At 34.2% G+C, this 20,721-nt stretch overlaps 3 protein-coding genes across 7 annotated transcripts in view; 2 read left to right on the top strand and 1 right to left on the bottom strand.

Annotated features, from left to right (window-relative positions):
* Positions 1–4,995: 4,995 nt before the first annotated feature.
* Positions 4,996–8,750, top strand: LOC112097677 (nuclear intron maturase 4, mitochondrial-like). 5 transcript variants are annotated; one of them, XM_024182974.1, is made up of 3 exons: positions 5,556–5,683; positions 6,099–6,672; positions 6,781–8,750. In XM_024182974.1, the coding sequence occupies exons 1-3, from the start codon at positions 5,602–5,604 to the stop codon at positions 8,408–8,410; spliced, it is 2,286 nt and encodes a 761-aa protein (XP_024038742.1). In that variant the 5' UTR covers positions 5,556–5,601; the 3' UTR covers positions 8,411–8,750. The 5 variants fall into 5 exon arrangements, with proteins under 5 accessions (XP_024038741.1, XP_024038740.1, XP_024038742.1 ...); XM_024182973.1 differs by lacking the exon at positions 5,556–5,683 and adding an exon at positions 4,996–5,095 and having other exon boundaries at positions 6,099–8,750; XM_024182972.1 differs by lacking the exon at positions 5,556–5,683 and adding an exon at positions 5,059–5,255 and having other exon boundaries at positions 6,099–8,750.
* A 1,026-nt stretch (positions 8,751–9,776) lies between these two features.
* Positions 9,777–12,867, bottom strand: LOC18041569 (cation/H(+) antiporter 15). Its single transcript, XM_006432120.2, has 3 exons — positions 12,568–12,867; positions 11,255–12,250; positions 9,777–11,169 (listed from the first exon to the last, which is right to left on the bottom strand). Exons 1-3 carry the CDS (start codon positions 12,787–12,789, stop codon positions 9,889–9,891), a joined length of 2,499 nt encoding a protein of 832 aa, XP_006432183.1. The 5' UTR covers positions 12,790–12,867; the 3' UTR covers positions 9,777–9,888.
* A 6,197-nt stretch (positions 12,868–19,064) lies between these two features.
* The window catches only part of LOC18041634 (SAL1 phosphatase), a 5,126-nt gene continuing 3,469 nt past the window's right edge, over positions 19,065–20,721 (top strand). Inside the window, exons 1-4 of the mRNA XM_006432117.2 lie at positions 19,065–19,356; positions 19,741–19,816; positions 19,998–20,071; positions 20,160–20,365. Coding sequence (XP_006432180.2) covers positions 19,177–19,356; positions 19,741–19,816; positions 19,998–20,071; positions 20,160–20,365 — 536 coding nt within the window. The 5' untranslated portion in view covers positions 19,065–19,176. The remainder of the gene's footprint in view (positions 19,357–19,740; positions 19,817–19,997; positions 20,072–20,159; positions 20,366–20,721) is intronic.

The following is a 20,721-nucleotide window of genomic DNA, read 5'->3' as shown; positions in this document are numbered from 1 at the left end:
CTATTTTATCAACATCATTATTTTCCAAACTAGATCTGAAAAATACGAGAAATACGAGGATATTAGACGATTTATGCGTTACTGATAAGGAAATTAAATTCATCCCCTACCTTTACACCTTTTAATTAGACTCCTAGTAAATTGAATATATATGTCATGTGTCCGTGTGTAAAAATACAAATATTGCAACTTTTTGTCATAATTAGACCCTTAATTAAAGTGAATATATATGTGTGCGCACTAAAAATACAGATGTAACTTTGAGCACAGTAATTATGTTCTCACTTTACAAAATACAAACTAGGGCAATATAGCATTCTTGTGCACGAACTTCGGAGAAAATTTATAGATATATAGTTGAATTTCAAATTATCGAATAATAATACTTCAATAATTGCGGGTCTGCTGTACTTGAGAGCTCATGTAGTATGAATCCGAATCTAACAACTTAACAAGGCTTCAAAATGGTACCAATGTTTCATTATGAGCTAGTAACAAGGGACCACTGTCCATATATTACTCAAAAATAGTTTTTGTACCAAAAACTATGAGCTCCCCGCAAGCTTGCTGTTTCAGGCAATAGATGGAAGACACTACATCGTCACTAATGATCAGCAATCTAACTCTCAATATGCATGTGCAGAGCCTATTTGGAAGGATATATATATGGTGACTGGTAATCACATCTCACGACTCAATTAATTATATAATATGCATACATATAATCGCAACATGATATTAAATTATACTATTAAACATAAATGATTTATGGAATATATAATAGTAATAATAGCAATCTATCCACAGATCATGTTTCACTTTGAGATTCATTAGGACTCATATGAGTTCATATATACTTGGATTTCTCCTAAAATAAATGGTTCGAAAATTAACTATTAAAATTGATATAAAAATTAGTACGCATAATGCAAACTAAATCATAATTACTTAAATTTCATAAATATATTGCCCACTAATTCACTAGATATTAATCTATCTGCCCAAATCCATTTCTTGTAATGTTTCCTCGCAATTCCTCTCTTCAACGTCTTCTTCATTCTCGGCTTCTTGATTTCTCTACTCTTTTTCTTCATTTTTTTTTTCTCTTTTCCCACACTCGCCTTCTATCTTCTCTTTTATTTCTTTTCTGCTTTCTTTTTTTTCCTTCCTCTTTTCTCTTCTTTCTCCCAATTTCTTTCTTTTCTTTTGACTGTTTTGCCCTCGATTTCAAATTGACAAATAAAGTAGCTATTGATATTTTTCACTTTATGTAGCCATTGAATCCAAGCAATCATGTGAGCAAATTAGTAGGGCTAGCAGGTGCAATCAAATGAAGCAGGCAGCTAGGTGCTTGTAAAGCAATAAGCCATGTTTTTCCTTATATCAAAACCACGCGTGTTACATTTGAGCCGATTCCTGGTGCTGAGTTTGGCAAGAAGAACCAAATCTAATGCGATTTGGTTCACTAAATTTCCATATGAACAAAGTTCACTAACTAATTGTTAATCATCATGTGATTTCGACAATAATCTTGTGAGCAAAGGCATGTAAACTTTAATTTGACTCCATCTCCATTTCCATTCTATTGTGAATTAGGGGTGGCAATAAAACCCGCCTAGCCCGCATCGGAACCGGACCCAGTCTAGGCGGTCAATAAGACCTAGCCCGTATTAAGAAATAAACCAGTTTCGGGTATTGATTTTTAATACCCAGCGCTTTCCGAGCATGGGTCCCGGCATTAGCCAAATAATCCACAACCCAGATCTGTGCCTGATTTTATTATTTTAAATTTAATAGATAAGTTTAAAAAATAAAATAAAAAGAAAACATAAATACTACACTGTATTTATAAACTCTAAACTCTCATAACTTACTCACAAGTCGCCACCCATCTCCAACTCTCCAAGCCAACATGCCCAGCAGCCACAACCAATCGTTGCACTTTACCTCCAACAACCAATCGCTACACTTTTAAAGTTAAAGTTAGAAGATTTAGTTTTGGAAATAGAGTACAGAGCAGTAGATACGAAGATGAAGTCTTTTATAAAAAAATAAAAATGTTAAAAATTAGGTCAACCGTTTAGGTCTTTAGGGTATTACAATTGAGGATTAACATATTATCATCATCATCACCATTATTATTATTATTATTATTATTATTATTTACATGGGTTGGATTGAATTAGATGAGTTCATTGTAATTCACCCAATAAAATCTAATTATTAATTGGGTTTTAAAAAATTTGACCAATTAACACATAATAATTCACTAATTAAACTCGTCAAAATTAGATTGGGTTGGACCGGATCCATTGGGTTGGATTGGGTTTACCCACCCTAGTTGGCATAACATATATATGCTTATAATATTAGACATTTAGCTAGGACAGGTTCTCATTGTATTGAAGACAACAACAAGAGAAAGGCAATTTCAATGAAAAATCAAACATCTATCCATTTGAAATTTTTTACTTTTTTTAATTATGATTGATAATTATTCTTGTATAAAAGCATTATTGGCCATTATATTTATAGGTTTAGCCTGAAAGAAAGATTTTAAGTAATGTCATTGAAGATTTCGTTGAGTCCAATGACATGATCACACTTCTTAATTAAGAATATAGAAGTATCAAAATCTCACATGGCTTAGACAAGAGAGCACAAGTTGGCTTATATATAAAAATCAAATATAGTGTGGTAACAAGTCTGCCCCATAGGGATGACGTGTATGTGCACAGGCTTGGCCGTGTTTTACATTTTAGTGCTTTATTTTAATTTTTATGATTTATTTTAATTTTTTATTTATTTATCTATTTCAAAAGTCAGTTATATCACACAATAGGCATCCAAAATTGCTCCCTGTTTCTCTTTATTTTCTTTGTTTCTTTTCTTCATCATTGTACGCTCTGGTGTTCTAAACTATCATGTTGAAGTGCAACATCATGATAATAGTCACTATACCCTAAAGATCAAACTACCTTTATTAGTCTTTCTTCCAACGAGATGTTGTATCTTGAAGCAAGAAATTCGTGCACCGAAATTTTTGCATGGTTCACCAATCAGCCAATATACCTCCATAGCTCCAAGCAAACTGATCTTGAATACATTCCTCTAAAATAAACTAGTGCTATATCTCGAGACTTCAAAAGTTACAATTGACTTCAAGGTGTCGAGATATATTTAGAAATCCAAGGTGTACATACTGCACTTTCTTCAACCAAGTGTTTTCCAACAATTATAATTACTTAATTAAACAAACAACAATAAAAAAAAAATTTAAGCAAGTGATAGCTTGAGAATGTATGAATTTATGTGTACGCAAGTGAAAATTTTTAAAATTTTGAAAATATCAAATTTTATCTCAAACAAACCTCAGAAAATGGTTCGATTTATATAGAATTATCAAAAATTAACCATTAGAGACGTAAAACACAAAATTTGCATGCAGTCGGCCAGTCACTTTGCTTAACTAGCTAGCCACTTGCCAATAGTTGTCGTTGCGAAATTTTAAATAATCGGCAAGCCACTTTACCTTACAAGATAGCCGACTTGCCCCTTGGGACTACACCAGTTAGCCAAGTTTCCATAAACTAGCTAGCTGCTTTAGGCTTTTCCAATATTTGAAGTTTTAACCCAAAATAACAAAATTAAAGACACTTTATAAAAAGTTTCTTATAAGTTCTGAAACAAAGCAATCAGGTCCTCTCTCTCTCTCGCTCTATAAATATATATATTCAGAAAATATCAATATTCAATCGGACCACACACCTTTAAAAAGCTTGCAATTTAATAAGTATACTTTGAAAAAAATTATATTAATCAAAATTTTCATACTTCTATTTTCTTCAATTATTATAAAAGTATATTTCCATGGAATCAAAATTATATTCAAGTGGAAACATTTGAGCTTCTAAATGCTTAGCTTATGCATAAATTTAACAAATTAGCTTTACAAAAATTATAAAAATGAAAGATTGCTTACACTTGTGTTATTCACAATTGAGTCTTGACTTAATGAACATGTCCCCAAGTGTATCTCACATGAATGACTTTTAACCTTCAAGAAATTAAAAGTATTTTTCTCATATTACCCTCAACATGTATTTTTTTTATCATATAAAATAAACCCTCTTTGGGTCAGCAGAAACTCAACATCATATCTTAGATTAGTTTGCATTTTGTTGGATATTGTTTTTACAATTAATAGAGATTTTATTAATTACTATTATTGTTATTATATATATTAATTTTATTTTAAGAAAACAAATATGAAAAGAAATATGAGTTGTCTCTAACCAAGTTAAAAAGTTATATGGTATCCTAATCTTAATAAAGCTATTATCATATGACTAATCAAGTTAAACAAATCAATATGGTCATTTTGTTCTATCCTATTGCTTATTAGATATTTCACGTCCATATTTATGTAGTACGTATGCTTTTGTTTAAAATTTGAATGGGTCGAAAGGATATGTCTGTTTCTCTTTTTTAAATATCTGAATATAAGCAGTATCTTATTTTATTTTTATAAAAAAAATCTTAAACATGCTTATTTGAAATTTATGTCCTTATAAATCAAAATAGATAAGAGATTAGAATTTATAATTTAGGAAATAAGCATATTTATAAAGATATTCTTAAAATATAATATTTATTTCTCATTCAAATAAAAGTCATAAAATTTTATTTTTTCCTTTGAGATGTGAATGTTTGAAAATCATATATAAGTTATAAGAAATAAACAAGTAAATTTAAAAAAAAAATCTGAAATTAATATAATTTTATATTTCAGATGTTTAACAAACAAGCACTAGATTTTTTACAAGATTAAGTCAATGGATTAGTTTTGTTATACTCCACGATTTGGTGTGACAATAATTAATTTTAAAAGCACGGGCGAGGATGATATTAGTCAGAACAACAGGGCGTAAACTGAAACAATTCGCGCTATATATAAAGGTTTATATACTGCCCAAAACAGAGATGCCGAAAGAAAGTCCTGAATATAATAATATTAAGCAAAATCACTGTCATAACTTAAGCAAATTTACCATGAAAATTACTTTTATCTATCTCTGTGGCAAATCACATGATGGTATGAACTCAAATTCAAGGGTTATCTTTAACAGCAAATTTACGATGTGAACATAATATGTGTAGTGCGTGCCACCTGTTCGTTAAAATGCCTCCGTGAAGTAGTTATATGTGTTTTGTTCTTGCTGCAGTTTTAAAGTTGGACAGAACATCATTTTTCTGTAAGCAATGGCTAATGTATATATATATATAAAGTAGAGGTTTAGTAGTTCAGTAACTTTATGTTGTATGCTTTCACTGTTGAATTATTGGTTGATCGTGTGAAGGTTTAGTTTTGTCTATTAAGTTTTAAGGCATCGTGCCTTTTCTCTTATGACGTCATCAAACCTGGGCAACGCTTTGTGTTTAAAATATATATATATATATAAAGTAGAAAGTAGTGTCCTGTATATGAGTTTGTAGTAGTAATGTTTTGGACTGATAAGTTTGCATTTCTTGTTGAAGCTATTTTGCAGTAAATGAAATTTGAAGGGGACCTTAAAAAAAAAAAAAGAAAAGAAAAGAACAATGCACTTCGTGGGTTTGTTGAAAGTCAGTAAAAGAAACGAGAAGCTCGTTCCAGTAGTTTCACTATTGAAGACTGTTGTGGGTAAACTTATATATCTTTATTGCAATTACTGTGTGTTTGTATTGGACTGTGTAAATGTCTTGAATATGATAATGTTTGAGATCGGTTTAGTCTTTTATATCTACTTAGTCAAGTGAGTTAAAGAATTAGAGTAAAGCTTCTGGGAATTCTTTCATGCATAATTAAAAATCCCGAAAATAGTTGGCTTTAAGTAATTAAGACAAACTTGGTTGAATTGTGTTGAACTTCATATTATGTTTCTGTATTATCAAATTATTTTCTTTCTTCATAATGACTTATTCTGAGAGTCATTCGGCTGATAGATTGGACTGTTCTTAAGTTTCAGTAAGTTTATAATCTTTGGTGACATGATTAAATTTTAATATGGAACTGTTGCTTTTTGCCTCAACTGAAAGGTAATAATTATTTATGACAGCAGGAAGAGATACGAAAATGGGGCAAGCTTCTGTTGGTCACTCTACTCTTTCAGCAGCTGATGATGTTGATGATAAGGGAACCCAAAAAATGGCACTGGCAAAGAACTTAGCCAGTCTTATTGAAGAATCTTCTGATTTTGATGAGAAAAAACCCAAGAGTCGAATGGAGCTCAAGAGGTCTTATGAATTTCGCATAAAGAAGAGGGTGAAGGAGCAATACGTTAATGGGAAGTTTCAAGACTTAATGGAAAAAGTGATTGCCAATCCAAAAACTCTTCAGGATTCTTACAATAGCATTATGCTCAACTCAAATGTTGATATAACTGTAAATAATAACCGTCTATCTTTTGAATCCATGGCAGAAAAGCTATATAATGGAAATTTTGATGTCAAAGCTAATACCTTCTCCATCTCAACAAAGGGTGCAAGGAAAGAAGTCCTCGTTCTTCCTAATCTAATTTTGAAAGTGGTTCAAGAAGCCATCAGGATAGTTCTGGAAATTATTTACAGGCCCTTCTTTTCTAAGATTTCGCACGGTTGTCGAAGTGGTAGGGGCCACTCCACAGCATTGAGGTACATTAGCAAAGAGATCTCTAATCCTGATTGGTTGTTTACATTAATTTTAGATAAAAGAGTAGATGCTTGCATGCTTGCTGAACTAATCTCAGTAATGGAGGACAGGATAGAAGATCCTCGGTTATATGATATTCTCCGGAGGATGTTTGATGCCCAGATACTCAATTTGGAGTTTGGGGGTTTTCCAAAAGGCCACGGTCTTCCACAAGAAGGAATATTGGCCCCTATACTAATGAATATATATCTTGATCTGTTGGACCGTGAATTTTATAGATTGTCAATGAGATATGAGGCTATCAATCCAAATTTTCATGTAGGCAGAGATGGATCTTATTCCAAGCTGCGCAGTTGGTTCAGGAGACAGCTAAAAGACAGTGATCCGAATCATATTGTTGACAGTAAGTCTGGACCAAGAGTTCATGCTTGCCGTTTCATGGATGAGATGTTTTTCGCTGTTTCTGGATCTAAAGAAATTGCTCAAACCTTCAAGTCTGACATAGTAAATTACTTGCAGAATTCTTTACACTTAAATGTTGATAATCGAACAGAAATATTTCCTTGTGAGGGGCGTGTTGGAGTTTGCTTTTTAGGCACTTTGGTGAGAAGACAAGTGAAAGAGAGTCCTGCTGTAAAGGCTATTCACAAGTTAAAGGATAAGGTCAAGTTGTTTGCTTTACAGAAACGAGAGGCTTGGGATGCTGGGACGGTTAGAATTGGGAAGAAGTGGTTGGCTCATGGTTTGAAGAAGGTTAAAGAATCTGAGATCAAGCATTTAGCCAATAGTGATTCTACTTTGTGCCAAATTTCTAGCTTTCGTAAAGCTGGGATGCAAACTGACCACTGGTACAAGTTCTTGTTAAAAGTATGGATGCAAGACATTAAAGCCAAGGCAGCAGAAAGTGAGGGATTAATCTTATCTAAGTACATTGCAGAACCGGCCCTTCCTCAAGAACTGAGAGAATCCTTTTATGAATTTCAGAAGCGTGTGGATGAGTATGTTTCTTCTGAAACAGCAGCTGCTCTCTCTCTTTTGCCAAATTCATTTTCTTCTGCCAAATCGGTCACCATTACTGAAATTGTTGCTCCTGTCAGTGCTATAAAAAAGCGTCTGTTTCGGTATGGATTGATTACATCTGAAGGACACCCCCGTACAAATTCTCTGCTCATCTTACAAAATGACAGCCAAATCATTGACTGGTTTTCAGGAGTAGTTCGCCGTTGGATTACATGGTATAGAGAGTGCGACAACTTCAGTGAGATAAAGCTGTTAATTTCTACTGAAGTTAGGAAATCGTGTATCCGTACTCTAGCTGCAAAGTATCGAATTCATGAAAGTGAAATAGGAAAGCGGTTTGATTCAGAACTGAGCGGAATTCCCTCTACACAGGAGATAGAGCATGAAATGGCAGATGAGACATCTGAAGCATTTACTGGTAATGAGGCATTGATTTATGGATTTCCTTACAATGGCTTGTGCTTATTGTCACTAGCAAGAATGGTAAGCCAGTCCCGGCCTTGCAATTGTTTTGTTTTTGGGTGCTCAGAAGCAGCACCCTGTGTCTATACTCTTCATGTTATGGAAAGACAGAGATTTCCAGGTTGGAAGACAGGGTTCTCTAGTTGCATTCATCCCAGCCTGAATAAAAGGCGAATTGGATTGTGTACGCAGCACCTGAAGGATTTGTATCTTGGTCGTATATCACTTCAGTCAATTGATTTTAATGCATGGAAATGAGGGGTTCCTGTCAGTTTGGAATATCACTCTGTAGAAACCATGGAGCCTGCCATCAAAGCTTTAAGTCGTCAAAATACTTTGTAAATGTGCACAAGGGAACATATGATATGATATTTTGCACTGTAGTTGCGTTTTTCTTGTAGAATACATGAAAAGCTTTTTGAGGAACTTCCTTTTCTGGGTCATATTCTACTTGTTGTTATAGGCATTAAAAGGGTATATTTCTGGTCCAACGTCTTGACAATTAATGGTTGGTAGCAAATAATTTGGAGATAAAAGATATTTGCACATTTTGAAATTCCAAAAAAATATATTTTAAATAGAGGGCAGTCTATTTGTAGCGAACAATGTTGGGGATGTTTTCAGCAGTGTAAAATGTTGATATTTACTCGAACTGCATTGTTCAGCACACCTCCTAAAATGGTAACGTCTGGTGATCTTAACCTTCTTGATCGTGTTCGTGGCTTTTAAGAGAGCTTCTCCGATGTACTGTTGGTTGAAATGGCAGCTGTTGAATGACACTAGTACATTGTTTGTTTGTCAATTTTAGCACTGCCCACTAAACAGCTTCCAAAAGTGGACCAGTGGTTCAAATGTTCAATACCCTTAGCATCTATGAGAGTTGCTATGTAGTCGAATGCGGTTGATTGCATTCAACGAGCTTTAGAAGATATCAGTAATAGGAATCACAGCAGATTTAAGTTCATACTTCTATCCCATTGGTAATTCCACGAAAGGATTCATGGCCTGTAATGCTGTCTAATTATGTTGCTTTCTATCTAATTTCTCTATTCCATGAGCTTAGAAGTTTTAGTTTGAAACTTAAGAAGTAATCTGAAGCTGCATGGCCTTGACAGTGAAGGGCTATTCTGCTTCTCCCTTGTTCTGATAGGGTACTAATTAATTTATCAGTTGAAGTTAATGGTTTCTCTGTTTCATTTTTCTACTTTTATCTCCTAATATTCTCTTGGATAACCTAATCCAGATATGAGTGTTCAAATGCGTCCCTATGGTTTCACGAGCATGTTCATATGATATTTGCAGAATTATATTCTGGTTCTATACAATATGTAAATAAACTTGTTCGATAAAGAATTTAAAAATTTGATATGCTTTTCTGATTTAGGAGTCATTTATATGCTTTACTTTTTTAGTTAATTACTTCACTTTTCCTTAAGAAGTTGAACTTACAGAATGCTTCGGCAAGGACAAAAGATAAGAACTGATGTCAACAATTAAGAGTGAAAATGTTTACTCTTACATTGATTTCCCTATAAATGAAAATCTATTATCAGCATAATTACAATTGTTCGAAAAGGAAAACCTACAAACCAGTTTCTAGCTGTTGTAAAAATAATTGGTGGCAACTTTGGAAACGGCAAAAATGAAAAGCAAAAACATTTTTAGCTTCTTCCAGCTTAAGTTTTTCAGAATTTGTTTCCCTGAAGTTGCTTGAGAGTCATCCCTGCAGCTGATGTTTAGTGCTGTGGGTTAAACATAGCTTGTGGTGACCGGTGGCTTATCAGCTCAGTGTTGGCAAATTGCTCTTCTCCGTGCCCTGGGCTGTCAGGGGTTGCGACCCCATCGCTTTGTGGCCCCATCCCAACGTACTGTTGCACGACCAGCACAGAGACGGTCGAAGCAAAATCAGATGAGGCTAGCAGATCCCCAATTGCCCCAAGCTCTGGGCACTCACTCCAGTCAGTGAGTCCGTCCGTTAGTGGTGATGTCACCCCTTGTCCTCTTCCCACTATGAACAAGTCGTGAGCCTGGTCCATTGATCTTATTGCTGCAAGTGTTTCCTCCCCATTGTTTGCTAACTTCTCGGTATAAACAACCGATTCATCATTTGCAATCTTCATCCGGAATTCGTTTATGTACTCTTCATCAAGCTGCCTTTGGTTATCGTTTTCTGTTTCCACTGTTAGTCCGTTTTGATCGGGGGATTGCCGCGCTGCTGGCTCGACTTCTTCAGCTGCTATAAATCGCATCACAGTGAGGTTATTTCCCGGATGCTCGGACATTCTCCACGCATACGCTAATGCTTCTCTGTCATCTGGTCCACCAAAGAAAAGCACGGCAATATTGTGAGTCACTTGATTTGCAGCCAATCGTGTAGACCCATTTAAGCCTCTGTCAACAAGAATCCCTACAGAGCAAGGTGCATTTGCTAGCAAATTCTGGTTCACCATGCGAAATGCTGGGTTTGTTGCTTCCATCCCTCCATCCACTGTTTGATGTTTATGGAAGGGGATGATGATCAATGCAACACGTTTGTCCTCTGCCAAGTTACAGATGTCTTCATGCATTGAGGAATAAGGAGAAATTGCAGTTAGGGGCTGAACAGTGACACAGCCAGTATGCTGCTCATAGTTTTCAAAGGCATTGATGATGTGGTCGGATTGAGCTTGTGTTCGGTTGAGGGCTGGTCGGCCACTTTTCCGAGTGTTATGGACAATGAGCATCGCAGATGCTCGGCCAGTAAGTTCAACTAGATGGAGCACATACACACATATGGGTGACCTTTTGGTGGGGTGCGAGGCTTCAAGGAGGTTGATGATTGTTGGGACATTTCGAGGAGTATGGACACACACCAGTGCTCGGAACTCTGAATCTGGTTTTGATTTTTGGATTGTTCGTCGTTTATATGGTAAGAACCTCCTTGCGGGCTTGTAAATTGATGTTACAATTGGCGTGATGATTCCTGTCATAACTACAGCTACAATCACCATAATCGCAAATGATTCATCATCTAACACCTGCAAGTGATTGCTTTAGATCAAATATCATGCAAATGTGACTCGGGGAAAGAGAAACCAACAGTTGCGGTAAAATATTGCATACCTTTTGGTCCTTTCCAACATTGAGGACAATCATTTCAACAAGGCCTTTTGTGTTCATCAACAGGCCAAGAGTAACTCCTTCACGGATCGGCATCTGGTACATGAGTGAAACTAGGAGAGTACCTGCAATTTTCCCAGCACATGCTAGTACTATAACAAGCAACGTAATCATCCAAGTTGAGGTTCCATGAATAGAGCTGATATCAGTCTTGAGCCCGCTAATAGCGAAGAAGAGAGGCAGTAGAAGCCCTGAGACAAAGTCCTCAAGCTTCTCAATTAGAGTAAGTCCCAACGGTCCATTGGGAATCACCAAACCAAATACAAAAGCTCCAAAAACAGAATGCGTTCCAATGGCATCTGTAATGAAACCTGAGATCATAACCCCTGTAAGAATCAGACATACATAGAATTCACTGAAGCTTTCGCCTTCTGGGGTTCTTCGAATCATCCAGCAGATGGCAGGTCTAACCACGAAAACACAAAAAATAACAAAAGCTGCACCAGAGAGTATCACCCAGAGAGATGCCAAGGTTGAAGTGTCATTCTCACCCAAGGCAATGGCAAAAGCTAGGAGAACCCAAGCACACATGTCATTGATAAGAGCTGAAGACATAGCAATCCTGCCAAGTTCTGTGTTGATGAGTTTGAGCTCTGCGAGAATCCTCGCGAGCACAGGAAATGCAGTGACAGAAAGGGCAACACCAAGGAAAAGCACAAATGTGCCTTGATTCATGCCCTGATTCTTCTTGTGCAAAATGAATGAGAAACAGCCACCGATGACGAAGGGCAAGGTCATGCCACCAACAGCAATAGCTAACGCCTTTTTACCAGTGCGACGGATTGCCGATATGTCCATCTCTACTCCAACCAGGAAGAGAAAGTAAAGAAGGCCTACGTTTGCCATTGTTTCAAGCACCATTACACTTCTTAGAGGGAATATAGTGTTTGCGAATGCAGTGTTCCTTCCAAGTACCGATGGACCGAGTAATACTCCACCCTGTACCGAACAGAAACCAATAAAAGGTGCAATCTTTAGCATAATTCATGTTATTATCGATTTCACGTTTCATGTTACAATTTATTCACATCAACAATTCAGAATCTCATCATCATAAGTCAAATGGTCCAAACTTCATGCCGTTATTATAGGAAAAGACTACAACTTTCTCATATAATGATTAATCCAATGCCTAAGATTGAAATTCTTTCATGCAGGATAGGGCAACGCGAATGATGCAAAAACATCGTTTGTCTGATGAACAAAAAGTCTTAACAGGTAGAAACTTTGTGAAGGTTATTAATCGATAAACTTACAATAATCTCAGAGATTACACGAGGTTGCCGGAAGGGTTTCAATACAAGAACAAGGAGGCGAGTGGTCACGACCACCAATGTTAACTGCAAAATGAAGAGAGGAAGAGAATAATCTAAAGGATTATCGCCTTGCCACACGCCATTAGTCGTTATCATATTGGGCGAATAGCAGACAATCGTCTCATCTGTTTTGTTTGCCGCCGTCGCCATTTGCTGCTCCATTTTTGCCTCGTCTGATGATTTCTATATGTATCAGGCAAAGAACCGAAACCTCCTACCACCTTTTTGTTTTTCTTGTTATCTTTGTTTTAATTTGTTTTGGTTCTTAAAGCTCCATTCGTTTAATCATCGCCATTTTTAATTATCAACTTTTGTTATGACATGCAAAGGAGACCAAAGGGAAAAAAGTGTAAGAATAATGTAGTTTAATTTGTTTTAATGATCTATCTGTGAGACGAGAAGTGTTGTTTTTGTTAGTTGGAATGATTAAGAAAGAAAGGCTGTAAAGGAAGTTAGATTAGTTTTGGTGGTTGCCCGGAGCATTTGGGAGAGACTTGTTGGTTACCAGGTAATTGTTTAGAGATAGTGCCCTATTTTTAGCAAAAAAAGAAAGAAACAACAAAATGGGTGCCAATATTGGCTGCATGAGCTTTTGCAGGACTGCATGCATCCAAGTAATAATCTTAGAGAAAACAAAACCAAGTATTAAAATGATATGCCAACAATATGAAATTCCAATTTCTTAAAAGTTTCCCACAAAATTAATATGTTGGAGGCCAAGTGCATGATTCTTCTGTTTGCTTGAGTGGAGTCAATGATTTATTTACCTTTTCTTGTTTAGTAAAATTCGTAAATTGCATTAAAGGATTCCAAATTCGTTAATAACAATACATATATAGTAACCACATCGAGCTTAAATACAAGACTTAGCATAACATTGAAGACTCAAACTTTAGTTAAGACAATGCATAGTGACATAAAAACAAATTTTGTTTTTTCCAAATGGTTGTGGCTCAGTTGGCAGCGCAAGCTGAATTTGTGAAAAGAGCTCAAGAGCTCTCGAATTCGATTCCCACTAAACACACCAATTGAGAGGGGTAAAGAGTCTTAACTGTGACTATACCACGAATCCAAATTAGTCGAGGCCGAATGCGGTCGCAGGACACCGGATGGTTTACAACCAAAAAAAAAAAAAAACTCCGTTTTTATTACTGAAAAGATAAATGACTTCATACCTTAAAATCTAATGACGGCTATGAAGAATATTATTGGTTTAGTCCACTCAACCACATAGTTGCACAAGGAAATAGGTCCCTGATAATGAAATATATACGCTCGCATATATATATTATTGACTTGTTGCAGCTTGGTAGTTGAATTAAATAAATCATTGGCTCTGAAGATGGCGCGTCGAGGTTTCGATGGCCTGGAGCGACACTTGTCATGTAAGCCATATGACAAATTACTTTTAGGTACATTCTGCTTTGTCATCCTCTTTAACCATAAGTTGCCATGTTTCTGTTTTGATCCTCAAACCAAAATCTTAGTTCCACCCTTAATTAGGACAAAGACTTTATATTTTAAATTTTTTAAAATTAAATTAAACTCGGTTTGATATGTTTGCTGAGGCTGGTTCTCACAATATTTTAATTGTAACATCAATGAATTGTAATGTAATATCAGTGCTTGCTCTTTTTTTAGGTTAGCATCTGATGAGTTTGCATCAAGTATGTATAGAGTATTGGACTAGCGAGCCAACTTGAGGGTTACAAATAAAAGCCACTATCCTTAATTAGCTAGACTTTTCTTTTCTAGACAATAATGAAGATGACTAGATTGTATTTATTTTTCTGCTGTATTGTATTTAGAAGAATGTAATAATGTCTGCTTTGTTAAGCATGGCGTTTGTACTAGTTTCTTGAGTTGATAAATTTGTCAATTGTGTAATTTTAGCAGACTCTTTCTCTCAATTTCATGCCTTGCTTTGTGGTGGACCATGTAAGACTTCCCTCTTTTATCTTGCCTTGCTCTATGGTGGACCAAGAGTAAGGTTATATATTTTTCCTGTTCTCTAGCTCTACGGTTGACTAGGAAAAGGGCTTTAAGCCTTTTAACTTTCTTTTTCATTTTTTTTTCTCTGTTTACTGCTCTCTCCCCCAAGGCGGCAAGAGAACAAAAGTTATTTTTCTCTTTTGTGCTCTCTTATATGGTGAGCAAGACAGCAAGACCATTTTTCCTCTTTCTCACTGTTTGCTCTCCTCTTTCGATCACTATGGCTTATAAATTCCTTTCTATTTCCTATTTATTTGATAGATTTGGATTTAGTATTGAACTGATATGTGCTCAACTTTTCAAAATATGTTGCCATACATGCATTAATAATAATATCTGGTTAAAATTTAATTAGTTTTAAATTATTTTCCAATAACTACCAATTGTATCTTTCGAAAAAGTTAATAAAAATGTCATTTCAACACTAAATCCAGTTCCTTCTCAGATAGGAATGATAAAATTTTAGGTCGATGTTGGGTATGTCAACATCCAACTCTGGCCTAACCTCATTTCAAGATTGGGTTATTGCTCGGGTCCTGACTAGACAAGTGATTTTTGACATCCCCACTAGAGATGAAAAAATTATCTGCCACCTACCCAAACTCACCTGTTGTATGGTAATTTTGCAAGTTATGGGCCTATTTGGTACTTTAAACTAAAATCCGCTGCTAGTTGCTGGTGGATTTGACATTGAGAAAAAATTCACCAGATACTCGTGCGTGTATCTACCAACCTGAATTCTTTATTTTAATTATTTATATTTTTAATTTTAATCGTAAAAATTACTTTTAAAAAATTAATCATAAATATATATAAGTTAAAGTTCTTAATTGCTAAACTTAACGTATCTCGCCGCAACGTATAATATGTGTGTGTGTGTGTGTGTGTGTTTACGTACAAAAAGCTTTTCATTACTAAAAATTTTATAACTTTCAAGTTTAATATTGTTGATATTTTATTTTAATTGATTGATTTTATTTGTTTTGCTTTAATGACTTGAACCTAATGATTGCTTACTAAAGTTGGATTTTTATTTGTTTAATTAATTGCTAACAATAGTTGTACAAAATTTACTTGTTAATATTATTGATAATACTTGTATATATAATGATTAAAAGATGGAGCAAGACATTGATATTAGTTATGGTTATTTGTCTACAACAAAAATATTTGTTTTAGATTAATATATTTTGTGTATTTGTCTTAATGTTGAAATTTTAATTTCTTATTTACATTGTAAAATCTAGAATTGACTATTGCATGCAAATTTTTTTATACTATTATTATAAATTTATAGTTTGAATTACATAATCTAATTTTTTATTTATTATTAAAAATATTTTTTTAATATTTGTGATTTTGAAGTCCACTATCAGTTGCGAATGTATTTACTAATTATAAAAACCCGTAACGGGGGGAATTTTTTATTGTGGCATTGAGTGGTGCCTATTGTTAGGGCCGGCTTTAGAGTGTTTGGGGCTTTAGGCGAAATTTTTTTATGAGGCCTTTATTTGTTTTGCAATTTCAATACTCAAAGAAATTAAAAAAAGTTAAAAATTTATTTCATTTGTAATTCTTGAATTTTAAAAATAAAACCTAAAAAAAAAGTAATTCTTGAATTTTAAAAATAAAACCTAAAAAAAAAGTTAAGAAGATATTTTTTTATTCCATTAAATCCATTACAAAATAAACAATCAAATAAATACGAATAATATTATTTTCAAATAGGATATTTCGAATGATAGAACATAAAAAGTTGAGATGATGAATTAATGATCAGATAATAGAAATGGACTTTGTATTTCTATAAATTAATTTTTTTTAAATGAACCAATGAATATAATATTTTTCTTTCTAGAGAAGTGCGGAAGAAATTTTTTCATTTACTGATTTTTGAGATTACAAATTTTTTAATGGAAATTAAAAGAAATACTAAAAGTCAAATATTCTAACATTAAATAATTAATTTTTTTGAGGAAATTGAAAAGATAACTAATTTAATTTTTTTGGAAAGACTAATAATGAATGAATTAATGATTAAATAATATTATTAGTTATATCTATTTAACATTAATGTTATCAAATATAGATTTTTCATAAAAAATAATTCTTAACTATATGATAATTAATAATTAGAGAGATGTTAATAAGCTTTTTGATTTCCTGAAATACGCAATTTTAAAAAAATGAGAATTATTAAAAAAAATTTTAAAAATGAGGCCTTCACAAAATATAGGGCTTTAGACGACCGGCTTGTTCGTCTATACCTAAAGCCACCCCAGCCTATTGTCATCCCTAATTCCCCCAAGGAGTAAAGGGCACGTATTCTATCTCCCTTTCTTGCTCTCATCTACGGTGACCTAGAGAGCCAGAACTAATTTTTCTTTGTCTTGCTCTCGTTTCCTCTCTAGGAGACCAGGGTCCCGGGGCCGAATATCTTTCTCTCTTTCGTACTTTCTTGCTCTCCTCTCTCTAGGAGATCATAGGACGCGGATAATGAATTGTTTTTCTCTTTCTTGCTGTCTTTTATAGGACACAGCAAAAGGATTGTCATGGCTCACAAAATTCGTGGGTTGAGCCTCACCAAGCCGGCAATCGAATTGTGAAGTCCAGCACGGCACAAATGGCCTACCCAGTAGACCATGTGGGCCGTGCCTGAGCCAACACTTGGGCTCAATTTTGTTCTGAAATTAAAAATGTTAATTATTAGCCTAACTCACTTTAAAATTAAATTGAAACATTAACTGAAAATTGCAATTGTTTTCTAACGTACTTAATGAAATAATGCATCAAGTTGACATTAAATTAGTATGAAAATTGAATGATAAGAGAGTACAAACTTCATTTGCTTTCTCAATTAAATTTTCTAGTTATTCTTTAAATTGTAACTAATGGTCTAATTTTCTATTTTTGAGTGCTATACATTAATGTGCCATGCCGTGCTGTACCGATGTGTGCGAGCCTGATGGATGACATCGCCTATTGGCCGTCTCTACCGAAGGAATTGTGATATTTGACCCCTCATTATATCTCACCAATACCCATTAATTACTTTTATACTAATACTTATTTGATCTTTATATGAAATGATTTAAAACGGTAAATAACTTTTTAAGTACTCTCACATGATAATTTCTATTAATGTCTAGTTTATCTAATCTAATTTCTTAAACCTTAATTTTTTTTTATTTTCTAAATTTTTATCTCTTCTCAAATATTAATATTCTACTTTCGTAATTATAAAAGAAATTAATTTACAATACTCAATATAGGATGATGAAGCAGTATCATTTTTTATTTTTATTTTTTGTGGTTATGATAATGGTGGATAAAACCTTTAAAAGAAATAGAAGGATTATAGTGATTATGAATTTTTTTTCCTTTTCAAAATAGATTTGATAAGTTTTATATGGTGGGTGTTTGGAAAAAAAGATAAAAAAACTTAATAAGAGTTCGGAATTAGGTGGAGTATCTTAAGAGATAAATATTAGTTTAATTTTTTTAACGGAATTAATGAAAATTGGGGGTGGATGAGGTATAATGAGAAGGTAAAGTGTCACCACTCCTATCAAAGAGTATGAAATTTTTTCCGTGGCCCATGGTGTTGGATATCTTTGTCCAACCCTTTTATTTTTATATTTCTAAGTTCTTACTGCAACAGAAGATATGGTTGAAGATTTGAAGTAGAAGTAAGGGCCTAAGGGGACAACATGGTGGCCGTAGTTCCACATCAAAATAAATTAAATTTTAATTAAAACCCAAGAAGTATGCCCATTAACGTGATTAACTTGATGCGGAATCGTTCTGATATTTATTATTAAAGTCTTAATTTGACTATTATTAAGGGTGTGTTTGGATGCATTTTACAAAATAATTTTTCGTTTTTCAGAAATAAAATATGGATTAAAAACTTGTTTGATGTATTGTCTTATAAAATACATTTTCGAAAACAAAAACGAATTCCCAAAACTTATAACTTAAAGTTAGAGAACGTCCTTTACAATCCCAGACAACATAGAGTCTTTGCTACCTTAACACAATAGTGGTAACTCATGACTTCAATGTCTTATAAATATCATATGAGAGGGGAAAAAAATAAAAAAATAATTTCTCTCCAAATATTGAAAGCTCTTAAATTTTATTTTTGTTTTAATTTTTATTTGAATTTTTTGTGATCTGAATTTAATATGTGTAATTAATTTTATCATAATAATTATCAATATTTAATATCATAGTAATTTGTATCTTAGTGTAGAACATAGGCACATTCACATAAAAAAAAAAATCATTATCATGGTAGAAAGGTGATATGAAACATTTTTTTTTAGAAAATTTAATTGAAAAAAATTACCAAACACATTTTTCATTTTTTAAATTATAGTTTTTAAAAGTACATTTTCTTTCTCAATTATTAGTTATTGTTTTCAAACATACCATTTTTTAAGATGACACCAAACGCGCCCTAGTCATCAATCACATCACGCGAGATTGGTGGAACCAGGGGGATTGCAATAATTTGACGCCAAATGCGAGCAGAGGAAGTCAAGGAGTGCCGAGATGACTATTATAAGTTGCTTAAGAACTGTCTCAAAACCAAGCCTCATTTCTCAGTTTTCCAAACCCAAACCCAAAACACAACAGTCTTGTTCGCTGGTTGTGTCGTCAATTGTAATGTCTTACGATAAGGAACTTGCTGCTGCCAAAAAAGCTGCTTCTCTTGCTGCCCGTCTCTGCCTGGTACCAACTACCAACACACTCACTCACTCCCTGTAAATTTGTTACTTTTGAGCAATACCCAGATTCTATTACTGTTATTTGTACAAAACCCATGTTGTGAATTTTGCTAATTCTGTTTATTCTTTTTTGCTAAACGTTGATGATTTCATTTCATGGGTGGAGTTTATTCATTTCTCAGTGTTAGCTCAAGCAAAATTTAGAGTGTACTGTTTAAGGTTTAATTTACTGTTATTTCATGCATATTTGGTTTGTCATTATGCGTCCAATTCATGTTCAAATATGTTTTCATTTTGTAATTTTAGAGCGTGATTTTTCTCATGCCTGTTGTGCATGTGGTTTTTAGTGCATTAAGCTGATTTCAGATGATATACTTCCATTCTTCAGAAAGTGCAAAAAGCTCTGCTGCAGTCTGACGTGCAATCTAAAAATGATAAAAGTCCTGTAACTGTTGCTGATTACGGTTTGTTTTCCAGCTTTGTTCTGAATGCATCTTGGTTATTGTCCAGTTTTTATTTGATTTGCCAGCTGATAATAATGGACATGATTGAATGGCCTGTTAATTGTTTTGTTTACCTGTTATTGTTCTCATAGACTCTTTTAGATCTAACGTCCTGTTGCTTATGGAATTTTGTGATTCTTAGGATCACAAGCATTGGTTAGTTTCGCACTGCAGAAGGAATTTCCTTCTGAACCATTTTCACTAGTAGCAGAGGAGGTAAAATATGTGAAACTGGTAGAAGCTATTTCCTTTTCATATTTGAAAATTCAAATTTAATTTATACCTTTTCTTAAAACTTCTATAGGATTCCAAAGATCTACGTCAGGATGGTGCCCAGGAAACACTAGAGCGCATTACTAAACTTGTAAACGATACTCTAGCCAGCGATGGAGCATATAACACTTCTACTTTATCTACGGAAGATGTTATCAGGGCCATTGACGGTGGCAAATCTGAAGGTGGTTCACATGGCCGACATTGGGTTTTAGATCCTATAGATGGCACTAAAGGGTGAACTTCAAACCTAAACCTTTAAGCGCATATTGTTGCTTTAGTCTTGTAAACATACCCATTTCCTCCTGTGTGAGATGTAGGTAATTAGCATGAATTTATTTATGCAATTCTACATAAGAATTTAGCTGAGTCTGATGCAATCCAACTTACAGTGTGTCTTTGGGCAGAGTATTGGGCTTCCTACCTTTGTGATACTTACATGTCGTAACTGTTGAAAAGTCAAATAATGGCTTGCCAATTTCAAAGCCAATTTCAAAGAAACAAATTTGGTCGGCTTGCCAAATTCAAAAGGCAAAGTTGGTGGGTGGGCGAGCTAGACAATAATAGTGCTATTCGGGTCATGCTTTCATGCG

This window comes from Citrus clementina, unplaced genomic scaffold (genome assembly GCF_000493195.1).
Source record: "Citrus clementina cultivar Clemenules unplaced genomic scaffold, Citrus_clementina_v1.0 scaffold_5, whole genome shotgun sequence".
NCBI lineage: Eukaryota > Viridiplantae > Streptophyta > Magnoliopsida > Sapindales > Rutaceae > Citrus > Citrus x clementina.
The sequence above is the reverse complement of the archived record's forward strand: the minus strand, read 5'-3'. Positions and strand labels throughout refer to the sequence as shown.

Coding starts and splice junctions, on each gene's coding strand:
- LOC112097677 (XM_024182970.1), top strand. CDS start 5,602: ATGCACTTCGTGGGTTTGTTGAAAGTCAGTAAAAGAAACGAGAAGCTC. Junction 5,684..6,098: donor ACTATTGAAGACTGTTGTGG/GTAAACTTATAT, acceptor TATTTATGACAG/CAGGAAGAGATACGAAAATG.
- LOC18041569 (XM_006432120.2), bottom strand. CDS start 12,789: ATGGAGCAGCAAATGGCGACGGCGGCAAACAAAACAGATGAGACGATT. Junction 12,251..12,567: donor GTGTAATCTCTGAGATTATT/GTAAGTTTATCG, acceptor TGTTCGGTACAG/GGTGGAGTATTACTCGGTCC. Junction 11,170..11,254: donor ATGTTGGAAAGGACCAAAAG/GTATGCAATATT, acceptor AATCACTTGCAG/GTGTTAGATGATGAATCATT.